Below are 25,902 nucleotides of genomic sequence, written 5' to 3'. Positions count from 1 at the left end.
GTGGCTATACTCTTACAGTGCCATATAATTTTTTGAATTCATCAAATTCACTTCCATCTACAATCCGAGCAATAACTGATCGAATATCAAATTGCTGCTTAAGATCAGTTGGAGCAATAGAGCGAAGTTCATTGGCATCAAATAGAGGCTCTTTATATTCATATTTTACATTTTGCAATCCATTTCCCAAGACGTCTTTCCCAGCCATGTGCAAGTTCTTGATGATGTTCCTCCCAAGAGCCAGTGCATGCAGTTCATCTACAATAAGATTTAAGAATAAAATTGTACATGGTCAGTGATAAGATTTCAATAGATTTCATTTGTCACTTTAGATTTGGTTGTGAATGCGTAGGAGGGAGAGAATGCACATACTAAATACCTTGAGCAAAATAATCTGAAACACCTGATGTCTTGCAGTGAACACTTGCACCCCCCAAATCCTCGGCGGAGACCTCTTCCCCAGTTGCAGCCTATAAAATCATCTAGTTACAGCAAACGCTTGTCCTAGAGGCAGAGAGGACACACATAAAAAAAAGCATAAATACAAGGGATTTAGGGCCATCAAAGTGCCAGGAATTGACCTTCCAAGAGGAGGCCCTGCCAAAAAAATGGTTCCATTTCCTTGACCATTACACTTTCATCAGCCATGGCAGGTATGTAGGCACCCCCCGCAGTGCAAGAACCTAATACCAGTGCAATTTGTGGAATGCCTTCAGCCGACATGATAGCCTGGTTATAGAATATTCTTCCAAAGTTTTCTTTGTCTGGGAAGACATCAGCCTGCTTCGGAAGGAAAGCACCTCCACTATCAACAAGATATATGCAGGGCAACTTGCATTGAGCAGCAATCTCCTGTGCCCTAAGATGTTTCTTAACAGTAATGGGATAGTAAGTCCCTCCCTTAACCGTAGGATCATTTGCGACAAACATACAAAGCTGCCCGTGCACTGGACCTATTCCAGTAATAATCCCGGCAGAAGGCAGAGGTTCTCCATATAATTCATGCCCTGCAAGCTTTGTCATTTAAAAACTCATAAGATTCCCAGGTCCATGCATCACCTAAATAAACATATATGCATTATGAGCCTGATTCAAATATAGAACGGACTTCACATCAGCTTTCCAAATTCCATTGCCAAACCTTTAATCATTCATGCAATTTATGAATATGTTTTCTGCTTCCCCCAAAATTTCCACCTCGCATACTCACTAGAGCTTTCCACAAATCCAATGAAAACAATAAAGGAGATGTGATAATTTATTTTTGCAAGGAAACCTGTGAAAGCTCAAGGAATGAAGCGCCAGGATCAATTAGGCGATCAATTCTTTCCCTGGGTAGAAGCTTATTCCTACTCCTGTTCCTCCTCACTGCCTCGGCTCCACCACCCGAAAGTACCTTTAGCAAACCAAACCTTTAGTCCAAAACGTACACAGACTGTGAGAAACAGATGCAAATAGAAAATGGAATAGAGAAGCAACCTTGGCTACATGAGATTGGAGTTCGGAAATCAAGTCCGCCATGGAATTAGAGTTTGTAGCAAAGGCCTCGGAATTGCGGTCGACGCCATCAGTAAGGACGCCCAAGCAGAAGCCCCGTCTGGTAATAATCTCAGGGGCTTCCTCTCCGGGAACTTCCATAAAAATTGGATGAGATTGAAGTCGCTCTTCTCCCCCAGCCCAATAGGCGTAGCATCTCTACAATCTTTCAACTGTCAAGTTTGACAACAACCAGTTCCCAAGACTACACCAATCGATTGCGGGCTCCTAACGGAATCCTGATTTCTGCCTGTGCTGGGTCATTACAGATTCACGGATAAGATCATATGGAAAAGAACAATACGTAATTTTAACTTTTAAGCATTTCATTAGCTGTTCCATCCTCGTAAGAGAAGATAGACACTGCTGAAAAAGGATAAACAAAACTAGTAAAATAATAAAGATAATGTCATCTATGTATTTTCTGTTTCATGATATTCTTAAAAATAAGTATTTTTCGGTCCTAAATGTAAAAAGTGGTTGAAATTTATTTTGGTTTCAAATATAAAATTTTAATTCATATTATTTTTTCATTTTGTAATTTTTAAATTATTCTTATTAAGCACATATATAAAGGGAGTTTTCATATACTTTATTGGGCAAATTGTTAAAAGGCCAACCCACTTTTTTAAATTAATTAATTAAACTAATTTTTTTAATGTTTATAAATTATTTATTTACTTTTTATATTTAAAATTGAAATTAGCAATGATTATAACTTGAAATTTGGAAGAATCTCTTTTGAGAATAAATAGAACTATTTTTTATCTTCTTATTAGAGAAAATTATATTTAATTTAATATTAGATATTAAATATGAACACCTCTCCTAATAAATATTTAAATTTTAATTCATCACTGAATGAGAAATTACCTCTTTTTATTAAACTGAATCCTGTCAAGAGATAAAACTATTTTGTTCATGAAAAACTTTGTAAGAAATAACGCCCCGCGTGGAAGTTCAGGAAATGGAGTCGTCCCGTTTACCCAGGCACCACACTGGAATGTGAAGCTTTAGAATCTCAAAACGGGCTCATATTTGTGAAAAAAAACTTAAAATTAGCTTATTGATGGATTGATGCACGATGAGCGGATTTTCTTTTTAAATAAATAAACCCAAAGATTGGTGGCTGTTTGCAGACTGGTATACGAGGATTTGTTTATTCCGTCTATGCTAAGTAATACTCTTCCGATTCTTAATATAAGACTCATTTAACTAATTTGATTAGATTAGAAAACTTCGAAAATTATTAAAAAAATAACACATTTTTCCTAAAATACAATAATCATCTTTCTTAATACTCTATCTCCCTCTTGTACTGATTATGGTTGAAGGAGTATCCATAGGGGTAATTTAGAGAAAATTGATAAATATGAGAAATGATTCTTATATTTAGGACCAAAACCAACTCAACAATTTGGTCTTATATTAAAGACCGGAAGAGTAGCTTTGATGCCTAATATAAGAACTAAATCTAATTATAAATATAAAATCTTAATTTAATTTGTATTTTAAATTTATAATTTTTTAAAAATATTCTTATTGATTGTAACAAGGAAAAATTGTAAAAAAAGACCTTGGAATTACAAAAACGCAGATAGGGACCCTTGACAACTTCACTTTGGGTTTTGACAATAATAATATGTCATGAAGTTGTCAAAAATATTATCAAAACCCAAAGTGAAGTTGTCAAGGGTCCCTATCTGCGTTTTTGTAATTCCAAAGTCTTTTTTGACAATTTCTCCTTATAACAACTCCTATCAGGCAATAATTCTAATCTACATTATTAAATAGGATAATTTAAGGATGTTAATACATATTTGTTACAATTAATCAATTTAATTAATTTTTTTAATCTTTTTAAATTAACTATCTAGTTCTTATATTAAAAACTAGATGTAGTATTTTATCTAACCAAGAGGGAAGCCTGAAATTGCAATGATAAATGGAGAGGCACTGCGAGCCGGTTGAATGCTTAAAGGATTAACCAAGCAATCACGTGGATATAGAATTCAGGCACACAAGAAAAGACCATCAGAGAGGACAAGATAAGAGTACAAGAGAACAAATGCAAAGTGATGGGCATTTGTACGTTTGTATCAATTAATCCGTAGTTTGATTCTTTCTGATCTTTTGGTGAATGTCGTTTCCTTTTTAAAATTTGTTTATATATTAACCTTCCGTAGCCCTATATCCTGCAACTACGACCAGCCTGTCTTTATATGATATACAGGTTCCCTTAATCACCAATCGCTCATGTGTTCTGAAGAGATTGAAGCAACGATTATTGCATATATTCTAAAGCGAGCAAAAGCAAATTTCATTAGTCGCATCTGCAGAAAAAAAATATATATTGATACTGTTAATTTTACAATGTTGTCCTGGTGAGCGACTTGCCACTGTAACAGGTTTTGCATCTGCCATCGCTAAATCAGCTTTGATAGAAGTTTTTGAGCATCCTATGGGAGTCAATGGAATATGTTTTGATCTCGAAGACTTGCTTCTATGTATGTTTATGAGTATAGATTAATTAACTTGGCCTTTTTGGCAAACAGATGATAGAAATACTCGTGAACAAAACTGAGATTCAGTAGAAAGAAGGTTAGATATTAAGCAGTTCAGCAGTCTAGTCCTACACAGTCCTATGTGAACACATTAGAAAATCAAACACCACAAAGCAAATACATGAGTTTTAATATAATCTAAAGATACAACCATTAATATACATAAAGCTACCAACCTAATCTGGTATCTAGTATTCCAATCCTTATCACAGTGGCTTCCTCTAGCTAACAGTCACTTGGAAAACAAAAGACCAACCCAGAGTCTCTACCATGGTCCTGTAAGTGTCCTTCTCAAGCACTGTCTTTTGCCTCCCCCTGCCCCGTTCAGCGTCACCAAAGCCTGCCAAAGTTAAATCAGGCAAAAAGGGAAGAAAAAAAAATTATTTGGACATACATTAGCTTAATGTCTTTTATTGAACTGACGTGGGTGGGTCAAACGAGGATGAAAATTCAAACCTGGCTATTAGTCTTCTGCATTTCCATAAATTTAGCCTGCATTGACAGAAACATAGTCAAAATCGGGTAAAGTGGGTGTCACAAAGTAACTACTGATGAGGATGTGGCTCTTTTCTCTACCTGCTTTCGTTTTAGCTCTCGGTTCAAATCCTTGAGTTTCTCGACTTCAGCTTCCAGTTCTAAAGTATAGGCCTGGCATTTCCAAGAGAAGAAAAATAGAATTACTGTGCATTTATGGAGGAGGGAAAGCAGAGTGTCAGAGTTTAAAACTGGAAAGAAAAAAAAAGCCTGTGGGAATGATCAGAGTAGCCTTTTAGCAACTTAGGTTGTTACTTTCTATAAGATCCCTTTTCTTATTGTCTACAGTATTTATTATTATTTTTCTTACAAGAATACCTTATTAATGGAAGTGTTCCCAGATTACTTACTCCGGAAACAGGGAGAAAGTGTTCCCAAATTAGAAAGAGAGAGAGAAGGGATTATACTAACCAGTGTTTGGTTTTAAGGAGGAGAAGGGCTTTAGTAAAGAGGAGGAGGGGAGGGTTACCTTCTCTCCATTCAATTAAACAAAAAGGTTCTCCTCCCTTCCAGCCAAATAAACAAGTTGTTGACAAGATGAAGTTAATTACGCAGAAATTTGTTACTCTTAACTAAAATAACTAATTTTTTTTTTTTAAATTTTTGTAAACTAGTTGTACGGGGCTAATGTAACTAGGAACAAAGGACAAAGTAGTAATGATCTAATGATAAGGACAGTGTAATGATTACTAAGTAATAAATTAAATTTAAACTTCCCTTCTCATATTTTAAATAGCATTTTCCTTTCTAATTATGATACCATAGGTCTTTGACCACCATGAAGCAGGTAATCATGCTCAATAATTATTGGCCCGAAAGAGTAAAAATACTCAACAATTAAAAAGTTGACTAGTCTATCTCCTACTATTGCATAAAAACTAATCTTAACTGCAACAAAATTTAATCTTCTTTCCTCTACAGGAAAATATACAGAACACTGACCTGCTTGCGAGCCCGAGACCTGGCAGCCGATTCTCTGTTCTTAATCATCCTCCTCTGCCTCCTCTCCACCACTTTCTCTAGCGCACTGCACTTCCTGGGCCTGTTAATCACATACGGTACTGGCGATTGCAACGACGGATCCCCCTTGCTCCTTGTCACACCCTCCGCCGGAGGCGATATCTGACTCCTCGGAGACCCCGCCACCGTCAAACCACCTCCCTGATGAACCCCCATCATCCCTCCCCTCCCGTCAATCTGAGAATTATTCACCAAATGCATCGGAGCCGCCGCCGCCGCCGCAAAAGCCACATTCACCGGTTTGGGGAAAAGCGGTGGCTGCTGGTGTTGTGTATGAGTACCAGTACCACTACCTACCTGCAATGACACAGTGGGAGGTTGTTTGGAAACTGGATTATTGCTATTCACCATCGGGTTAGCATTTCCCAAGTTCCCGTTTGGCTGCTGAAACCCCAGCATTAAGCCAGCGTTGTCGTTATTGAACCATTGATGTCTTCCAGTTTGAAGAGGCACATTATTATTGTCCTCTCTCACAACCCCTGCTCTTACCAAGAATTCCTCTAATGTTATTTCACCTAAAGTTGGTTGCCTCTGAGGCATGGCAGAAGCGGAAGGAACAACCCCACCACTATTAACTTTCGTACTGTTACCCCCACTACTGTCTCTCATCAAGTCCCTCCAAACCTCATCAACAGTCTTTTGACTAAGAGTCCTTGGCAAAGTAAGTGACCCTTGTTTCTGCAAATTACCATTAGGATTACTATAATAATTGTTGTTGTTGACGATGGTGATGTTGTTTTTACTACCTTCTCCTCCGTTAGCTGAAGATGACATAGCTAGTGATTGAGTCTCTTCGGCTGTCCATATGTTCTTCAAGAGTTCATCCATGTTCATTGAGCCGAAGTCCTTTCCAAGGCCACCTATAGTGCTCTGAAACTCGTCAAAAGTGAGGGAGTATATTGAAGGTTGCCTCAAGAGATTTGCAGGCGGCCTGCTTCCATTATTGCCGATGGAATTGGGGTTGTTGGTATCCTCGTAGCCCTTGAAGTTCATGTTTGATCTCATCTTGTTTGAATTTTGAATGAAGACTTCTTCAAGTTGACGCGACGCAAGAGGCTTTACTTAAGCAAACTCTTTTCTTGCATGGCAATCGTACGGCTGAACTAATACCAGTAGTGAGTAGATCATGTGGTGTTTTCAGCTGGTGCTTTCTGTCTGTTGGCTCCACCTGGATTCAGATCTAACTGTTCACAAATACATTAGAATCTATTCATTGAACAACTTACATAAGAATCGAACAAAGACAGCTTCTTAGAGGGGAACTCTGTGACAGGAAAAAAGACAGGGACCTTCTGATATCCTCTCTCATAATAAACCTCGGATCAAAATAGATTGCCAGCCATTATTCCGAGGTTAAATGAAACTGGACACTCACTAAAGCGAGAAGAACAAGAGAATAATTTCATGTACAATCTTGCGGAGTTACGATTTATAACCAGCCACGAGTTCCTAAAGAAAAAAACGAAGCCCAAAAATGGAACTGAGAGAGTATTTTCTCCTAACTCAATAATGGAGCTTGTCCTTCCAAAGTCATTTGGAAGGCCGTACATACAATTGCAATATTATGAATCCAAACAAAGTACGATGATAAGGCGGAAAAAACCCCATCATACAGGTAATGACCATCCGATAATCGCAGCTCAGATAAAGTATCTGCATTATAATTCTTTCGGTTTCAACTTCAACTCCAAAATTAAGTAATTCTCAACTATTATATCGCTCGATTTCAACCGAAAAATGGCTAAAAAGTTTTTTTTGTTTTTTAAATCGTCGACTGAGAAAAAACTTATTGTTGTGTTATAGTTGGAACTAAGTCTACGCTGCAAAATGCAGAGTTAACTCGTTATTCCCAAGCAACAAGCCATTTTTAGACTTTTATCCAGACAACCAACATGGATTATGCTATTTTGCGATTACTTTATCTGAAATTTCCCTTTCCTAATACATCAATAACCCAGCTTCATTTTTCCTTTTCTCAAACGACAAAGCCAATTATGGGAACTCCCTTGTTTCCTCCACCTACGGCCAAAATCAAACACACCAACAAGGCCAAAGCAGGGATGAACTCCTTTCCAACGGCCCCGAAGTCCCTTGGTGAGGAAGAAATTTGACAAAAGAAAGCATCCAGTTCAATTTAATCCCCAGAAAAGACATCATTAAAAAAAATTAACAAATGAGAATAAATAGCGTAAAAATAAGAGAGAGAATAAGAAAATAAGATTTTCCCCCCCGGTGGTAAAAGAATTACCTTTATTTTTCCCTTAAAATTACTTTCTGTTCTTCCTTGAAGTGAGTAGGAGGAGTGTCGCGTGGAAGCGATCTTTGACGGAGGGAGACGGTGGAGGCGACAAGTGTCTTGAGCCTCTCTGACACGAGGCGGCCATTTAACCAGGAAGCTCGGGGACCGAAGGTGGGAATTTTGTATTTTTGTGGCACTTTATGGATTGATTAAAATATTAGAAAAATGGGGGTGGATAACCAGAGAGATTTGGAAACGTGGGCCAATCAGAGAGGAGTTGAGTTGCTGATGCGACGTCTCTCCAATAAGATTAGGAAAAGTGGAACAATCTCCGCCGCTAGATCGTACTTTCCGACAAAATTTTCGCTGGTGATGCTTTTATTTAATCTATTTCTCATCGATGAAAGCGAAGCCAATGACTTATCCTTGGTTTTTTATGGGCCAAAGGCCAATCACGGATCACTTAATAATAATAATATATATTATCGCTTTGAAAGTCTCAACAATTAATGAATAGCATTATCGTAAGTTATTTTATGTTCTTTTTTTTTTTTTCCTATCTACTTTTGTTCACAATAAATTTATGTATATCCTTCCCACAAATCACTCCTGTCAATAAACCTTACATGTGCATATATGCTTAATTTTGCTTTTCTTAAATATATCGGCAATTCCCTTTTTTTTTATTTACTCCCACATTTGCTTTGCTTGGGAATATCTAACCTACATGACTTTAGTATTTTCTCTGCTATGAAAATGTAAGTGGGTGTTTAGCTGACGTGAAATAATCATTTTGAATTATGTATATTCTTTCTGGAAAAAAGAATAGGATAATGAAACAGCAAGAGAGAGTGGGCTCACTAGCTTCAAGCGAAGAATCATGACCCGACACACTTTACGGGGTTTGAAAACATGTTAGTAAAAAATGTTTGACCAAAAAATATGAAACAGAGAAAAGTTGACAATATACAGTAGTAATACTCCTCCGGTCTTTATTATAAGACCCAATTTGACTTTTTATTTGGTCCTAATTATAAGACCCAATCCATTTTCTCTTTTATATTTATGTATTTTTTTTGAAGATAATCCTTCTAATAATAATAGTTTTAGCCCATATACTTAATTAGCAAGGATATTTTAGGAATAACAACACTTATTTATTATAAATAACCAACTTAACTTACTTCCTTAATCTCCTCAAATAAGTCAATTGGGTCTTATAATTAGGACCGGAGGAGTATATTACAAGGAATTTTTCATTAAGAGATAGTCCAATGTACATGTATTAGATAGGATAATTTAAAAAAATCAATACACATTCTTTTACAAATGACTAACTAATTTTCTTAAATTTTTAAATTAATTATCTAATTTTTATATAAAAATTTAAAAAAAAAAAAAAAAAAAAAAAGCCCGCGTAAAAAAGGTTGAACAATCGACACTTATTTGTGTAGTATCTGATTGGGTCCCATATGCTTGCCATGAAAGTCATAAGCGTGATATTCTGGGGAGTGGGAGCACGTGAAGCTGCAGAACTTTCTGCTAGTGATGAAGTAGTGCAGGCGTGAGTCCATTTGCTAAGCTGTGCGTTAACAAAATCCACCTCAGGATACACTCACATTTTGTCAATTTAAACACGTTAGAACCAACAAGTATTGCGTCTAGCGGAAGGAGCTAATCCCTCACAACGTAACAAATCAAAGTTTGAATTCCTACTGGGAGAGGTACCCACGTTTTGTGTCTGACAGTACCTCGAATAGGATTATCTCTAATAAGAAGATACCTATACTTTAGAAAAAAAATAAATAAATAAATAAACACGTTAGATATATAGCCCACTTTGTGAACGAGATTATTTATTAATGGTTCTTCAATGATATTTTCAAGTCATCTACCTGCATGTTATGAATGGTTTGTCCGAAATTTACTATTGATCATGTGCTCGGGATTTTAATATAGTCTCATTTACAACTCATAAAATTATTATCAATTTTTTTTCTCAAAAGTAGATGAGGTTGAAATCACATATAATTATAGTAAATTCTAAGCAAACCACTATTTGAAAATTATGTATTTAACTTAAAGAATGGGTTAAATTAAATTATCGTTAGGAGACAAGTGAGTTGCCTAATTTTTCTAGGTGATTCACTGGGAATTCATCATAAACTATACACAATTTCAGCAGTCGGACTTCTCTTTTTCTTATGATTAGATCAGTGTGAAGCCATAGAGAACTATCAGTTGCAAACTCCATATACCATTTATAAAGATCAGTTGCTCTAGTTAAAAATGGGGTTGTCTCTATATTCTCTTTCAATGATTCAAAGTGTGTAGTTATAATGAATGACTTGATAGGGTTATTAAGTTATCATATTTCTCTGACAATCTCTCCCATCTCAATTAAAATAACAAAGGGATATATGCTCCGTTTCTGATAAGAATAGATAACTCATGAGAGAAGGGGGCGTAGTTAGGTTGCGGGGGGGGGGTTCAATTATTGAGAGGTAGGAGATCAGATGATGCAATTGCAAGGTGAATGTGAATTCACGTGAAAAAGCCAAAAAGGCGAATCAAATCTCAAGAATATGCTCAGGACAAATGAAAAAGAAGGTCTGAACTCTGAAGAAACATAGCTAGCTAGCTAGCAGTACTGTTCCCACTCAATGCTCACTCCCAGGAATATGCTCCTCCTTCTGCTTTTGGCTATTCATGCTGGTTGAACAGGGAAACACTCTTTGATCTTTTAGAGAGCAGCATCATAAGTTGATCGGTGGAATTAATCTTCCATCACTTATTCTGAAACCTGATCTTATTTACTGCACACGATACATTAATTTTCTATGATGAAATTGCGTCATATATTAGAGTGCCTACTACTAAGAAGACGATCTAGAGTCACGCACAGTTTCCGCACAGATGCTTCCAAAAGGAGAGATTTTGATGACGAGGGAGTACGCTTTATAAACTGTGCGTGAAAAGTTAGCCTTCCAAGCAATTACTCCTTTGGCTGCTTTTTGTTAATGTAGAATTTGTTCCTAATACAAGTAAAAGTTGTTTTTGCTCTATTGAATTGTAAGTTGAGTCTTTTCGACGTCATTTTCTATGACTAATATTCAAATGTGAAGCTGATTTCAGTAGCAAAAACACTTTTTCTTTGGACTAACTATAGGTACCTTCCTATATTGTTATTGAGGCATTATCACGAATTAAATTTGAACAAATTTCTTAACGAAGATTCAAATATTGGTTTGTTACATTGTGAAAGACTAACTCCTTTTACTAAGCTCAATCTCTGTTAATTCTGTGACAAAAACTTGATTTTGCTTGCAGCATGGATAACTAAAAAACTACTACTTTTGTTTAAGACTGAAAAATGATTGAAATGCCTCTGTTTTTAATTTCTGGATCAAAGACCCGATGATGTAGTTGCCGAACATATAGGTCCAGTGTTGAGCTTTCAAAACTGTATGGCTCTAATAACTGTTCATCCATTTCGTTCCCCACTATAATCTTGAGTTTAATGCCCTTTTGCAGCTGCTCTCTGCCACTTGCGTAATAATTATGCATCAACTGATCAATAATGAATTTTTTTTTTATCTTTTTTGTCAACTATTAGTAGTTAGCTTTTTATTAGGATTCATGATTTCATCATTTTTAGTTTATTTTTCACTTGCAATTAGTGTACGTATTGATTTAATTAAGTTGGTGTTTTAGGTAGAATTTGGTTGGGATAAGCTGTAATATTTATAATATATTATTAACTACGTTTTTAATTTTTATATCATACACTCTTCTGGGTCCAAGTTATTTTCTCTCAAGTCTCAACTTGACTTGATCTAAAATAAAGTCAGTTTAATGAAACGTAAAGCATTTCATTTTTATTTTTCAATTTTACCTCCTTATACAATTAAACTTTGTTCGTAACTAGTAAATTATTATAATTAATTTCGGATTAACCTTTAGCAAGACATATGTAAAAGATTTACAAATTTTTTTGACCTATTTAATGTTATAGTATTAGTTATTTTTTATTGACGTATTTAGTTCATTTGAAGTGGTTGGCTTACAGCAGGACTCTAAAGCTTTGTTTGGTTCAACGGAAGGGAAGGGAGGGGAAGTTAATTAAAAGAAGGGGAGGAGAGGAGAAAGGAGGTCATGGTCTTGTTTGGTTGGAGGGGAGAGGAGGGAATGGGAGATTTCTTGTTTGGTTCATAAGAGGAGGAGATGAAAGGTAATTATAAATTGACAAATATACCCTTATATCTATATTTAAACTGATTTATCTTTTTATTACAATATTTATGTCAAAATTATTATTTCTTAATTTATCAATTTAAAAAAAACCAATTACCTCACTTACATGTGATAAAGAAAAATTATAAAACTAAAACAAATTAGAAAACATGAAAAAAAATTTAATATTCTATCTCATTGATTTTATAAATATATGTATTAATACACATGATATGTATATATTATATAATTTTTTTTTGACCAAGAGTATATATTATATAATTATATCACGCACACGCAGGTTATGATATATATATATTAATATACATGATATGTATAAATTATAATATTATAATTATCAAATATTATTAGTGGCTAAAAAGAGAAAGAAGTGAGAAAAAGATTTTTAATAAGATGGACAATCTTAGAATATTAAAAAGTTAGTATGAGTAGTTTGATCAATATTAGACATAATATTTATCTCCTCTCTAAAAAACCCTAAATTTGGAGGGGAGCATGGGAAGGGGAAGGGAGCACTAAAAGACAAATTTCTTCTCTCTCCTCCTTTTTATTTTTTCCAGCCAAACACACTTATCCTCTCTCTTTTCCTTCCTTCCCCTTCCCTCAAAAACCCTCCAACCAAACAGAGCCTAAACGGCAGAGTAACTAACGTGCTTCGTGTTATGGCCTCTTAGGGTGTGTTTGGATGAAACCAAACTGTGGTTTGGAAAAGTGATTCTGGAGAATAGATTCTGGGGAAAATAGATTCTGTGAAGAATAGATTTTGTAAAAAAGTGATTTTGAGAAGTGAGAGTGTTTGGATAGTTGTTATCAGAAGCACTTTTATATATACAAATTACTAAAAAAAAGACATAAGTTAATATGATAATTACAGAAAAAATAGATTTTATGATATATTTTAATTTGAAGGAATAAAATTGTTAATAATATGTTTTTTACCAACATAATTAATAATACATAAGATAATATAATTAATAAATAATTAATGTTTATATATATTTATAAAATATAAGATTAAATATATTTATAAAAAAATATGTTTATAAAAAAAATAACAAGATACATATCATATAAGTCCTCACACTTTTCCTTTTTTCTCCAAAAGCAAAAAAATTTTGCTTTTTCCAAAACCATGGTTTTGACCCAAAACCATGGTTTTGGTTTTTGGAAGGGGTGTTTGGGTAGATTATTTCCCAAACTATGGTTTGGGGTGTCACCCAAACACACCCTTAGACCTATAAACAAGTGATTTTTTCTTTTTAACTTTCTGAAGGCTGGTGATTGGTTTCGGCCGGCTCCTCCTGGACCTCCTCCATCCATATCTTCTCTCCGTGGGCCTTCATGAAAAATCCATCCTTTCTTCCTCCTACGTTTTAAACCCGCCGCCTGCTGCCATCCTCGTTTGAAACCAATTTCATAAAACCCGCGAGAAAGACCTAGCGAGGTTCGTTTCTTTCCGCCATCGTTTCATCAGCATCTCGCCGGCTAAACCTCCTCGTCCGATGCCCCCATCTAGGCTGTCGATTAGTGAGGTCCGTTCATCTATCTTGTCATCCACTTCATCTTTTTTGCTGAATGCTGTGTTTTTTCACTGTGTTTTTTGAATACCTCCCTCCAGTTGTAATACAGAATGTAGCAGACGTACTTCTACTTTCTAGACGCATATTTGAAACTAATGCTCATCCTCTATTTGGGCGAACTCAGATGTCCAGCTTTGAACAAATTCTCATTCCCAGGCCCTTTTCTTTCTTATATACACACTCAATCTTTGCCTCTTTATTCAAAAACCATCAGTTGGAACACAAACCACAGTTTTGTTAGAACAAACCGACTCCTATCTCTCTTAGAAAGATGCAAATCTTTTATCCAGTTAAAGCAAATCCAAGCACAAATGACACTAACTGGATTAATCTATGATAGCTTTGCGGCTAGTCGCCTTATTGCTTTTTGTGCCCTTTCTGAGTCACGAACTCTTGGTTATTGCACAAAGCTTCTGCTCAATACACATCACCCAAATGTCTTTTCTTGGAATGTGACAATTAGGGGATATTTAGAGAGTGGGAACTCTGAAGGAGCTCTTCTTTTGTACAAAAGAATGTTACAAGATCGTATGTTGAGGCCTGATAATCATACCTACCCTTTGTTGCTTAAGGCTTGTTCTAGTCCCTCTCTTAATTTTCTGGGTCTTGCTATTCTTGGGCACATATTAAAGTTTGGTTTTGAATTGGATATATTTGTTCACAATGCACTGATCACTATGCTATTCTCACATGGAGAATTAGAGACAGCATATGATGTATTTGATAAAGGTTGTGTGAGAGACCTGGTAACCTGGAATTCCATGATTAGTGGGTGCGTTAAAAGAGGGCTAGCAGACGTGGCATTGGATCTCTATTGGGAAATGGAGGCTGAGAAACTGAAGCCAAATGAGATTACAATGATTGGGATGGTTTCTTGCTGTTCTCAACTGCAGGATTTGAATCTTGGCCGGAAATTTCATCAGCACATCAAAGAACATAGGCTTGAACTGACAATCCCACTTACTAATGCACTTATGGACATGTACGTCAAGTGTGGGGACCTCATGGCAGCACAACTTTTATTTGATAATATGGCACAGAAGACCCTCGTTTCATGGACCACAATGGTTTTAGGATATGCCAGATTTGGTTTTCTGGATATTGCTCGGGGACTTCTGCATGAAATTCCAGAGAAGAATGTTGTCCCATGGAATGCAATAATTAGTGGTTGTGTTGAGGCCAAGCTCAGTAAAGAAGCATTGACTCTATTCCATGAAATGCAACTCATTAATATAAAACCTGATGAAGTAACCATAGTTAACTGCTTGTCAGCATGCTCGCAACTTGGAGCACTTGATATTGGAGTATGGCTTCACCATTATATTGAAAGACACAGTATTTCTTTAGGCGTTGCCCTGGGAACCGCATTAGTTGACATGTATGCCAAGAGTGGAAATATTGAAAGGGCTCTGCAGGTTTTCAATGAGATGCCACAGAAAAATTGTTTGACTTGGACTGCCATTATTTGTGGTTTAGCACTTCATGGAAATGCCTATGATGCTGTGTCCTATTTCTCAGAAATGATTCATTGCGGGTTGATGCCTGATGAGATCACCTTTCTTGGCATCTTATCTGCTTGTTGTCATGGTGGTTTGGTTGAAGAAGGTCGTAAATTTTTTAACCAAATGAGCTCCAAATTCAGCATATCCCCTAAGCTTAAACATTACTCATGCATGGTGGACCTTCTAGGAAGAGCTGGTCATTTGGAAGAAGCAGAGGAGCTTATTAAAAATATGCCCATGACTGCAGATGCTGCAGTTTGGGGTGCTTTATTTTTTGCTTGTCGTGTTCATGGCAATGTTTCAATTGGGGAGAGGGCAGCTTATAAGCTTTTTGAGTTAGATCCTCAGGATAGTGGGACCTATATTTTGCTTGCTAGCATGTATGGAGAAGCAAGAATGTGGAAGGAGGCGAAACATGCAAGGAAATTAATGCGAGAGAGAGGATTAGATAAAACTCCTGGTTGGAGCTCAATTGAGGTCAATGGCATTGTACATGAGTTTGTCGTGAGTGATGCATCACATCCTCTGTTCAAACAGATTTGTGAATGCTTGGTTTCATTAACAGGGCATATGGAGCTTCTTGGTTTTACTCATGGTTTTCCTGACTTTGAGTATAAATTTTCTTCTTAAACTTACCAGATTGTCTGTTATGTTTGACATCATATATCTATTTACTTTTTACCTGAGTATGGACCCGTCTTAATCTACCCAGAGCTTCATATGCTAGAAAACGTATGTGTATAACTGACATAGAGCCCCATCCCACCAGTCCTATGTCCATTGAAGCTGGTTTCTCTCAGAAGCTAGTCGTTGAGGCTAGAGAACTACATAACTGAATTGCCTCATTCAGTAGCACATATAACTTGATGTGGGACTTGGGACATCACATACTATTTTTGGCGTGTTCATTAACTGGCATTGGCCACCCTTGGAAAGTTGATATCTAGGCAGCTAGACTTTGTGACATTCACCAGGCCTTTTGCTGTTGCTTGGCGGGAACCTTATACAAGTCGTGCTTTTTTGAGACATGGACTACCATTTTTGTACCAAGTGATAGGCATCCAAGTAGGGTGAAGAACCTTCCCCTAAAATTTGGGAAAATTTCTCTCGGTTGAGTACTCCATTGAGCAATATATGCTGCTTGATTGGAGCTTACACATGCCATACTACCTTGGTCTCACAACTCTCCATCATTATACCAGAAACAATAAGAATGTGAGAGTCAACCTATATTGTGATAAAGAAGTAAGACTGGTCCCATCTTATGTTCGGTTTGTTTTAGAAAGGGGAGTGAGACGAGTGACAATTAGTGAAGAGTGGCCGATGAACAATGTTTAGTAAAAACCTCATTATGATTGAACATATTGACTTGTTTCTGTTTTTATCTTATTTAGGTTGTAGTTTAAGACAATTTTATGATAATTTATTCACTCCCTCTTTCCTGTAATATTTGTAACTATTGTTTTTAGTTAAGTTTTTCACCACAGTTGGTTATTACCAGTGTATAATCTTAACATTTTAATTTTTCTTAATCTTGGGCTCAGAACTGAGTAAGGAGAAATCCTACTGCATAATTTTGCTTCTTGACATGGACCAGTGCAATCCAGAACTGGAGTCAACAAAGTCCTTACAAATCACTACAAAAATAAACAAGGAAATGGTAAAGTACCTAAAATCTTTTTTAACTGCCACTCTTCTTCAGTTTTGAGCCATTTTGACTAACAAGTATTTTGTAACGCAAGGCTTCAAAAAAGATGCCCTCTAGAACTGCCCAAATTCGTCTCATGAGTTCACATGAGGATGTTTATGAACCGTGTGATGATTCTTTTGCATTGGTTGATGCTCTTCTAGCTGACCGCAATAACCTGTTGAAGCACTGCCCTGAATTGTGTATGGAGATAGGCTGTGGTAGTGGATATGTTATTACTTCCCTGGCTCTTATGCTTGGGCAGGAAGGTCTTGCTGTTAATTATATTGCAACAGACATCAACCCACAAGCAGTAAGAGTGACCCGGGAGACAATGGATGCACATGGGGTTGATGCTGAGTTGATAATCACAGATATAGCATCAGGACTGGAGAAGCGTCTAGCAGGATTGGTCGATGTCATTGTTGTGAACCCTCCATATGTGCCTACCCCTGAAGACGAAGTAGGTATTGGGGGTATTGCTGCTTCTTGGGCTGGTGGAGAGAATGGCCGGAGTGTTATTGATAGGATATTGCCAGTTGCAGATCATCTTTTGTCAGAAAAGGGATGGTTGTACATGGTCACCCTCACAGCAAACAACCCCTCTGAGATATGCCTTTATATGAGGGAGAAGGGATATGCATCAAGGATTGTCATTCAAAGGTCAACGGAGGAAGAAAGTCTCCATATCATCAAGTTCTGGCGGGATCTTGATGCAGAAGAAGGTGATAATGAGAAGGTTTCAGCAGACAAATCTGTTCCTGGTAGGCTCATGGATTATGTGCTGACGCAACTTCCTTCCTTTTCATTCTGGAGAAGCAGTGATAGTGATAATAAATGATGACTCAGACGGTAAGAGATTATTAATAGGCATGCAATAACTTCCATTCTATTAAGTTCCCCTGTTGCTTTGTCATTTTTGGGTTTCCCATTGGAAGCTCATGTGGCACATTTTAAATGATGAAATGGGAGCACGTTTTGCTTAAGCTCTGTGCGTCAGAACTTCTGGTCAAATATGATCCAAGGCTTTAACAATGTGATTTGCTTAATTTCATGTCTTGACCAACGTGAATGGACTGTCTTGCCCGGACTCCAGAATGCTGTAAAGAATTTTTTGATAAATTTTATTTGGAATATTTATCTGCCTTATTATTTATTCATTTATCATCTTTTTTCCAGCAGCTTAATATCTTGGCTCCTCATTTCTTTTCAACAATTTACTTTTGCTTTATAATTACTATTTACTTTATTCTAAGTGCATGCTAGACAATGGGGCTTCTTGTTTGCAGAGGCATAAAGTTTACTTCTTCGCTGGAGTTAATGCTGCATCCTGCCCCAATAAGTAGCAAACACGAGTTGGATGAAATCCTACCAAAATGCATTGGGACTATATGTATATTAATATACAGGAAATGAAGTCCTTGTATGTTTGATTTAATTTTGAAAGGAGAACAGAAAAGTAAAATAGAACTTAAATGTTTGGTTGCTTGCAGTTTGGTAGCTAATTTTGATTTTTTTCGAGCATATTGCAGGTTAGTGTGTTTCAAAGAAGTGATCTGACGAGCTTCTGGTTTTGTGCTTGCAATTACAAAGAATGATATGATTCAGTTGGAATCGATTTGGAGCACATGATTAAATTTATCCAGGGAAATCCCGAATACTGCTGGTTGGAAATGGCTTACTCAGGTTTCGACTTTATTATGGACAAAATTTCAACGTGTACGTAATTGATCGCATAATTAGGCTTCTAAAACAATGGAAAAAAGTGTCGCGCATTTTACTGAGAATCGATAATCCTGAACATGTTGAGTTTTAAGACAAGCCCAAACATGTAACGACATGTTATACTATTTCGGGTTTTTAGTATGAGAACTAGTTGATTAATTTAAGTAGATTAAGAAAATTAGTTAAGTTAATTATCTATAATAAATGTGTTATTTATTTTAAAACATTTTTGTTAATCAAGTGTATTTGTTAGAATTACCATTATTATAAAGACTCTTAGTAAATAGATAAATATAAAAAACAAAATGGATTGGGATTTTATATTTATGATCAAATAAAAGTCAAACAAGTTTTTATATTAAAAATCAGAAATTGTATCATTGTTCACAGTCATTCAGATTAACTGTGCTTGCAATCATCAGAGGGAACAAATGTTCAACAATTTTTGTATAGCCGTAAAAAAATGTTTTATCCTGTCAACACAAGAACATTAATAATAATTTGTAGAAAAAATGTTTTGTCCTGTCAACACAAGAACCTTAATAATAATTTCTAAACAGAACTCGCCAGTACAAGATTTCAACAATTGGCCTTAAAATAAAAGCCTTGAGCAATGAGCATGTTTAAAATAAGACAAGAAATGCAGTGTAGATGGTTCTTGCTAGTAATTGGTGTTTGGAAACGTAAGGTGTTTCTTCAAAGTATTTTTTTATAAAATGAGATAAATTTTCTGATATATTTATTTCGTGCACCGTAAAAGTATTTTTAAAACTATGATTTTAATTCTATGCAAACATCCAAAAGTATATTATGCCAAGCCTTCAAGTAGCATCGAGATTTTGACGCGTGATGACTTCCACTGATTAAATATATCGATCGATTTATTGTAATTTTAATGCGGGACCCAGTAAATGTTGATTGAATGCATTTGCCCCTTCAATTTTTTAATTGAACAATCAATACGGCGATAGGAGGAGGAATGAACCTGTTAAGGATCTGGATTGAAGTGAATAGTTGAATCTTCGAGTTGATGGAATATGTCCAAGATTTTTTTTTTTATATATGTTAACTAATTTATATAATATTAAAAAATTATATAAAATAATATAAAAATGAAGAATTAAAATAAGTCTGCTGTGAAAGCAATTCTACTTTACTCTTACAGCATATTGATAATACAATCATGATGCCGTCCTTCTTAAGAGAAAAAACGTAATTGTCATCCAAGGACTTATACCTCCTGCTGTAAACTATGAGGATTTAGTCGTAGTAAATTAAAATTCAAGTATCAAGTTTTAACTGAATCAAAATTATAAAAACTGAGTTTTACCTAGTTAAAGTGAAGGAACAGGGTTAGAATCAAATTATTGGGTCAAAAGATTGTTTTCCTTTTTTCTTAGACCTGAAAATTACTAAATCATAACTTTAAGATTGTTTTTTATTTTAATAGATTCTGATTACACTTAAATTGTAAATAACAACATGTTTTTGTAGAAATAGAGATTTAGTAATTTTCATGTTGCTTTTAAGATTTTTCTTTTCTTGTTTTTTTATAAAATGATTTAGCAAATCTTGGTTGATTTTTCTAACAGCTGGATTTTTGGTGGAGGCGACTGTGTGCCATGGGGACGTGAAGAAGATGAAGCTGAGGCAATGGTCCCGCGCCGATGTTTGCTTGGTTCGGCAGCAATCATCTACCTTCTGATTTTATAATGGCACTCAACTTTCTAAATCCGATTTTCTTGGTCGCTGCCAAGTGGGGAGTCAACATCAGCCCTAATTCCCAATATGGCCAGTCGAAATTCCAATTTGTTTTAATAAAAAAGACGTACTCATGTTTAGCGGGCCGCAATACCTCAAATGAAAATTCTCATGTGTCCTTCTGTTTGCCCAACTCCTGTGTCCTAGTTCCGATCTTTAATATAAGATCTCATTTGATTTTTATTTTAATCATAAATATAAGATTTTAATTCACTTTATCTCTTATATTTATTTTTTTTTCAAGAGAATCCTTTTAATAATAATATTTCTCGTTAATACACCTGATTAGTAAGGATATTTTAAAAAAAATAACACCTATTTATTATAAATAACTAACTTAACTTATTTTCTTAATCTCTTCAGAAGAGTCAATTAGTCTTATATTTAGGACCAGAGATAATATATCCTATAGGAGAATACAAACATTTTAGTTTTAAAAAAAAAAAACTCCCATATATGTCTATAGCTGTTTCTTAGCCCTCACATCCCCATTTCATCGCACTACCTCTAGTTCTAATTATAAAATCTCGTTATAATCTATAGCTAAAGTCTTATAATTAGGACAAGAGATAGGATTATTATTTCACTACAAACTTCCAATTCCAATAGAATAAAAGCAGATTTAATCTCCTTTTATTTTTCCTTGGGTCGCAAGCTTCTGTGTCATTAATAATTCAGGGTTGCGAACAAAGCCATCTTGTCGACGCGCGGGCAAATAATTATTTGTCTAGCCCTTTTTTACTGGGTATTTTAAAAAGACGATATAAATTTTGTTAATTAAAATTAAATAGTTTTTAATCTTTTTAATCTTTTTAAATTAATTAAATAGTTATTACATTAAGAATAGAACGAATGAATGCTATACACCATGAACAACAACTCCTTCAAAGATATTTATTTATTTTGGCCCAAAAAACCATATCATATTTTTATAATTAATTAACTTATCTATTTTTTTAATCTAATCAAATTAATTAAATAGGTCTTATATATATTACTCTAGTCTTTAATATAAAACCTGGTTGACTAATTTTAGATATTAAAAAAGTTAGTTATTTATAACAAATAGATGTTATTTTTCTTAAAATGTTCTTATTAATTATGTGTGTTAGAATTACAAATTGACAATAACTCCTTAACATATGCAACTAGTATAAAGATTATTTTAAAAAAATAAATAAATATTAAAAATAAAATAAATTAAAATTTTATATTTATGATCAAATTAAAAATAAAATTACATCATGTATACTTTAATGAAAAAATATAAAGAATTATCACTGATTTGGAAGGGAATTGAGATTGGAGACTATTGGAGAGGTTTGTTTGAGTTCACGCGTTGGCGATGGGGCGGCAAGTGCGGGGCACGGGTGCTTGAAGAGGCGGCGCGCAAGTACGAGAAAAGGAGGGAAGCAGCCAATGAGTTACACGCGCCAAAAACCGCTCATTGTCTTCACTCTCTGTTTCCGGACATAATGATACGTTACCGCTTCCACTCTGACTCCCCAAAATATCGTCGTCCGGAAAGCGGGCACCCACCCCCATAAATCTCAAAAATATCTGGCTGACCTTAGCCCAAGATATTATCACCCTGATGACGTGGCACCAGATGATCTACTGACACGTGTAAAAGCGACGCCATGTGGAACCTTTTTGGTCCCAGGAGGCCCCCTCGGTCCCTTCCCCCCTTCCCTCCCTTTCTTCGCGACCCTGCTCAGAACACCCCGGAGGGTTTCGTCCCTACAATTCAAAGCACCATTTTCTCTCTGAATTCTCGCGTAATCTTCGCTTTTTGCTGGATCAATTCACATGGAGGAGGGTATCCTTCAGAATGCTCACTCGCCGCCGCCCGATCTAGAGCCGTTCGACAGCTGCGGAAATGAGTTGACTCAGATGAACTCGGATTTATCCGCCATAACGGCTGATGCTTCCAAAGCTTCCTCGCAGCAGTGCGCGGCACCTTTTCCTGTAATACAAGTTTTACCATATATTTTCGTTTTAAAATCCTTCTACTCCACTTTTTTGTTTTCTGTAAAAATATCTGGTTGTGTTTTTCAAGAAAAATTGAAAAATAGAAGGTTCATCCTGGAGTTTGTTGGGTTAGCCGGCTGAAAATATGTCTATGAAGTATGAACAGCTATTGGGAATTCGAACTTTAGGTTATTTTAGTGAATAAATTATGTTTCATGTATTTAATCAGGCATCTGTGCTTTGCATGACATTCAGTTACTTGTTTTAATTTAGTCGTAACATTTAATAAGCTAGTTTCCGAACAATCTTCGCTAAATTGAACAATAAATGGGTCGAGAACATTTAAAGTTTATAAACACTTGTAAAGGATTAATTTAATAAGGTGAGGGTCGCGAAGAAACTGAAATCATCTTGACTAATGAATATTAGTAATATATGGCTGTAACTATGTTTTGTTTCTACAGCCTTCGGGAACAAAATGGCTTCGTTCACCTCGTTAATGTTTGACCATTGAAGTTCTCTGATGAACTTCTTCACGTTTTTAATCTCTGTGTTCGACTCACTAAATGTGCTTTTGTTTTTCATTGAGCAACTTATTTGCTTAGAGAAGATTCTGTATGCCCTTACTTTCTTTCATCTTCTATCCTTGATGATTTTGTTATTATTATGCGAGCTGGAGAATTAGTCATCTTTGTGGTCTGCATCAAACGAGAGCTTCTTTGATGACATTATTTTCTGAAATACGGTGTATGGTTACCTGAATATCTAATTGAAAATTGGAAAATTTGCTTAGAAGTTACTTGACAATCCTTTTCTGGTATTTTCTCTGCATGTACTTGTGGTTTCACATCTATTGCTTAAACAGGGTTTCGTGTTTGTTGAAGTTGATGTGATTTTGGTGTATGCTAGCAATCTTAAATCATGTAAATTTACATTTATTCCCATCTTGGTGTTAACATCATACGAACTGCTGAAAAAAGATATAATCAGAGAACTTTTTGAAAGCATAGTGGAAGAAATATTGATTCCTTCAGAAGTTTTAATGCTTTTCTATTCTCTTTCTTCATAATGGCTGAGGAAATTCTGAGTTGTTCAATCTGGCAACTTTGCAGATCGACCAGTCAACAAAATGGACAGATCATCAACACCGTTTATATCTTAATTCGTTAGAAGCTTCATTTGTGAATGAATTGCAACAGTCTATACAATTATTTGGTTGGAGCTTACGTAATAACTCAAAGGAAGCTTTAAAGTCAAAAACCTTGCAAAACTCACAGAATATGACCAAGCAGGTCAGAGATCAATTTCAAATAGCATCTGTGTCGTGTGAGTACGTCTTATAATTTTATGGTTTTCCCTGCACAATCATGCCTCATCATTTTTTGTTGTTTTCAGTTTCCAGTTCTACACGATTGTTGCTGGAAGAAGATCTGTGTTGAAAGAAATGAACCTATGCTAGAGAGCACAGCTGATTCTCATGTTCTTGCAGGAAGCCCATCTAGACATGCACCAGTAGCAAGAGAATGTGTTATGAGAGGATCTGATGTTTATGACAGTGGCATGCGTTGTGATGAGGGGACTCAGGTTGGAGGGATTTCAAAATTCTCCAGGTGGTCACCAAGAATCATACAGAAGCCATGCCATCGAGAATCAGTTGGCTGTTATGCAGGTAAACTTTCAAGTAATACCTGCATCATGCGTGCTAGTTACTCAGTTGTTTAGGCATTATTTTTCTGTCATCCTGCTTTTCCTTGGCCATATTCTGCTTGTCATAGCCACATTCAAGCACACGGTACTTTTTCTTCTCTGAAAGACGTCCATATAATTTCAGAGAGCACATGCACATATTCTTGGTGTTACCAAAATGTCAATTAGATTTGAACTCCTGGATGAATTAGTGGCAAACTTGTAGGGCATATGTCTGGTTGCAGCCAGATCACATGGCACTGAACTAAGTTTCCTTCCCAAACATAGGGAGGCTTAAAATGAGGAGGGTTCCTCAGTTCCATGAGGCTGTACTAGTCTTTGGCCTGAACTCTGGCCTAGAGGAAGCTCCATATCAAGTGTGAACCATTTGAACATTTTAGGTTATATTGTTGTGCAATGTTTAACTGCTGTTATTCATGTTTACCTCGGACAGATTAACAAAAGCAAAGGCTTCTGTTGATATAAGTGGTTTTCAACTCTAACAACAAAGCATTTTTCTCCAAATAATAGCCTAGTGTTCTTATTTCCCGCATTTAAGTTAGAGAAGAAAGTGTTCTTTCCAGTGGGAAATGACTATGAATTGAAAGTTAACCGACCTCTCTCATTACTGTTGTGTTAATTTATATTGCTGGCTTTAACAACCATGGCATTAATTTTATTTTATATTACTTTGTCAACCTTGATATTTAGATCTTAATTTTAAGCCTATGCTTACATGTAGTGAAACGGATTCTAGGATTTCAGTGTTTTTTAGGAATCATAATCTTTAGGATATAATTTTGAATGTTATTATTGCGAGGGTGGTCTTTCATCATATAAAATATGAGGATATCTGTGGACTGATGGCAAAACTGACATATATGCCAAATTGCTGGGGGTAACAAGACGGATTTTGTTGTGAGAGTGATCAGTAGAATGATTTTATCATAACATATTCCTTCGGTTTTCATGTTACATGCATTGATGCTTAGTCTTTATTGACACAGTTTACTTTTTATAGTTTGAAGTTGGATATTTGTGACTGTGGTTCAGCCCATCTGTTATGTGGATGCTGCGAAACAGTATGAAGTGTCTAAAATTTAATGTTTATTATGGGGTGCGCGATTTTACACAACTAAAATTCCTGTTTAAGCGAAGTCTTATCTGTTAATTATGCCAAGCCACTCTTCATGAACTACACTGGTTTCAGAGTGTCCCAGCGTGATTTGATTACGGTCTCTGATGGATTGTTTTTGTTACCCTAGATTTTCCAGTTGTATATGCCTTTTTAATAGAAGTACATCATTAACTAAACTAAAGCAGGACTTTTAAGATCACGCTTGGACAGAACAAGTGGTGGTTAGTTATGCTGTGCAGTGTATCAGTTGCTATGAAGACATAACTAAAATGGTGATGTCGAGATTCTGGATATGCATTAAGTAGGGGCTTTTGTCATCATGTGAGTGGTTGTTAAGGAAAAGGAACGATATCTTTCTCATTATGCTTTATACCAATTTCGAAATAATGGATATAAAGGATTTTGAATATGCTTTAAATAATCTCCGTTTTAAATGTTAAGTGAGAGGGTATGGAGGAAAGAAAATCATGTAATTCTATTGCCTGTTTATTCCATTTTTGCCGACTTTTCTACCCCATGCCAGCCGATTGGAGCATTGTATATGATTGACACCCCCCCCCCCAAAAAAAAAAGGCAGCTGAGGGTGCATATATCTGTTTTATCACACCTCTAGCCATCACAAATTTACTTTCAACTTTTGGCAGAGGCTACTGAAAAAACTTCAAGAATAATGACCAAGGAGCAAGCCCAAGCTGTATGCCTATG

General features: G+C 35.8%; 5 protein-coding genes and 1 long non-coding RNA gene across 11 annotated transcripts; 3 read left to right on the top strand and 3 right to left on the bottom strand.

Moving 5' to 3' along the window:
• Positions 1–163: 163 nt before the first annotated feature.
• Positions 164–579, bottom strand: LOC114754035 (uncharacterized). The gene is made up of 2 exons (XR_003741097.1): positions 380–579; positions 164–258 (listed from the first exon to the last, which is right to left on the bottom strand). It is a non-coding gene; the product is annotated as an uncharacterized LOC114754035 (long non-coding RNA).
• Positions 580–625: 46 nt separating this feature from the next.
• On the bottom strand, positions 626–1,873 carry LOC114754034 (methylcrotonoyl-CoA carboxylase beta chain, mitochondrial-like). Its single transcript, XM_028942764.1, has 3 exons — positions 1,480–1,873; positions 1,277–1,396; positions 626–1,059 (listed from the first exon to the last, which is right to left on the bottom strand). Exons 1-3 carry the CDS (start codon positions 1,636–1,638, stop codon positions 1,024–1,026), a joined length of 315 nt encoding a protein of 104 aa, XP_028798597.1. The 5' UTR covers positions 1,639–1,873; the 3' UTR covers positions 626–1,023.
• A 2,696-nt stretch (positions 1,874–4,569) lies between these two features.
• On the bottom strand, positions 4,570–8,014 carry LOC114754030 (ABSCISIC ACID-INSENSITIVE 5-like protein 4; the record flags this gene model as incomplete). 2 transcript variants are annotated; one of them, XM_028942755.1, is given in 4 exon segments in its annotated part: positions 4,570–4,592; positions 4,677–4,748; positions 5,577–6,838; positions 7,903–8,014. In XM_028942755.1, coding segments are annotated over 3 exon segments (1,178 nt in total), but the record flags the coding sequence as incomplete, so codon positions are not given.
• A 4,828-nt stretch (positions 8,015–12,842) lies between these two features.
• LOC114754036 (pentatricopeptide repeat-containing protein At2g22410, mitochondrial-like) lies at positions 12,843–15,859 on the top strand. Its single transcript, XM_028942765.1, has 2 exons — positions 12,843–12,848; positions 13,960–15,859. The coding sequence occupies exon 2, from the start codon at positions 14,039–14,041 to the stop codon at positions 15,857–15,859; it is 1,821 nt and encodes a 606-aa protein (XP_028798598.1). The 5' UTR covers positions 12,843–12,848; positions 13,960–14,038.
• LOC114754032 (methyltransferase N6AMT1) lies at positions 13,519–18,703 on the top strand. Of its 4 annotated transcripts, none has more exons than XM_028942757.1 (4): positions 13,519–13,679; positions 16,774–16,889; positions 16,972–17,768; positions 18,449–18,703. In XM_028942757.1, the coding sequence occupies exons 2-3, from the start codon at positions 16,818–16,820 to the stop codon at positions 17,755–17,757; spliced, it is 858 nt and encodes a 285-aa protein (XP_028798590.1). In that variant the 5' UTR covers positions 13,519–13,679; positions 16,774–16,817; the 3' UTR covers positions 17,758–17,768; positions 18,449–18,703. The 4 variants fall into 4 exon arrangements, with proteins under 4 accessions (XP_028798590.1, XP_028798592.1, XP_028798591.1 ...); XM_028942759.1 differs by lacking the exon at positions 18,449–18,703 and adding an exon at positions 18,206–18,222; XM_028942760.1 differs by lacking the exon at positions 13,519–13,679 and adding an exon at positions 15,854–16,474.
• Positions 18,704–22,134: 3,431 nt separating this feature from the next.
• On the top strand, positions 22,135–25,760 carry LOC114754033 (uncharacterized). 2 transcript variants are annotated; one of them, XM_028942763.1, is made up of 4 exons: positions 22,135–22,370; positions 23,486–23,665; positions 23,769–24,042; positions 25,721–25,760. In XM_028942763.1, exons 1-4 carry the CDS (start codon positions 22,212–22,214, stop codon positions 25,744–25,746), a joined length of 639 nt encoding a protein of 212 aa, XP_028798596.1. In that variant the 5' UTR covers positions 22,135–22,211; the 3' UTR covers positions 25,747–25,760. The 2 variants fall into 2 exon arrangements, with proteins under 2 accessions (XP_028798596.1, XP_028798595.1); XM_028942762.1 differs by lacking the exon at positions 25,721–25,760 and having other exon boundaries at positions 23,769–24,410.
• Positions 25,761–25,902: the final 142 nt, after the last annotated feature.

The sequence above is a fragment of the Neltuma alba genome, unplaced genomic scaffold (genome assembly GCF_004799145.2).
Source record: "Neltuma alba isolate B1F8T4 unplaced genomic scaffold, ASM479914v2 tig00008415_pilon, whole genome shotgun sequence".
Classification (NCBI taxonomy): Eukaryota; Viridiplantae; Streptophyta; class Magnoliopsida; order Fabales; family Fabaceae; genus Neltuma; species Neltuma alba.
Note: the sequence above shows the minus strand (reverse complement) of the source record. Positions and strands in the feature narration are given on the sequence as shown.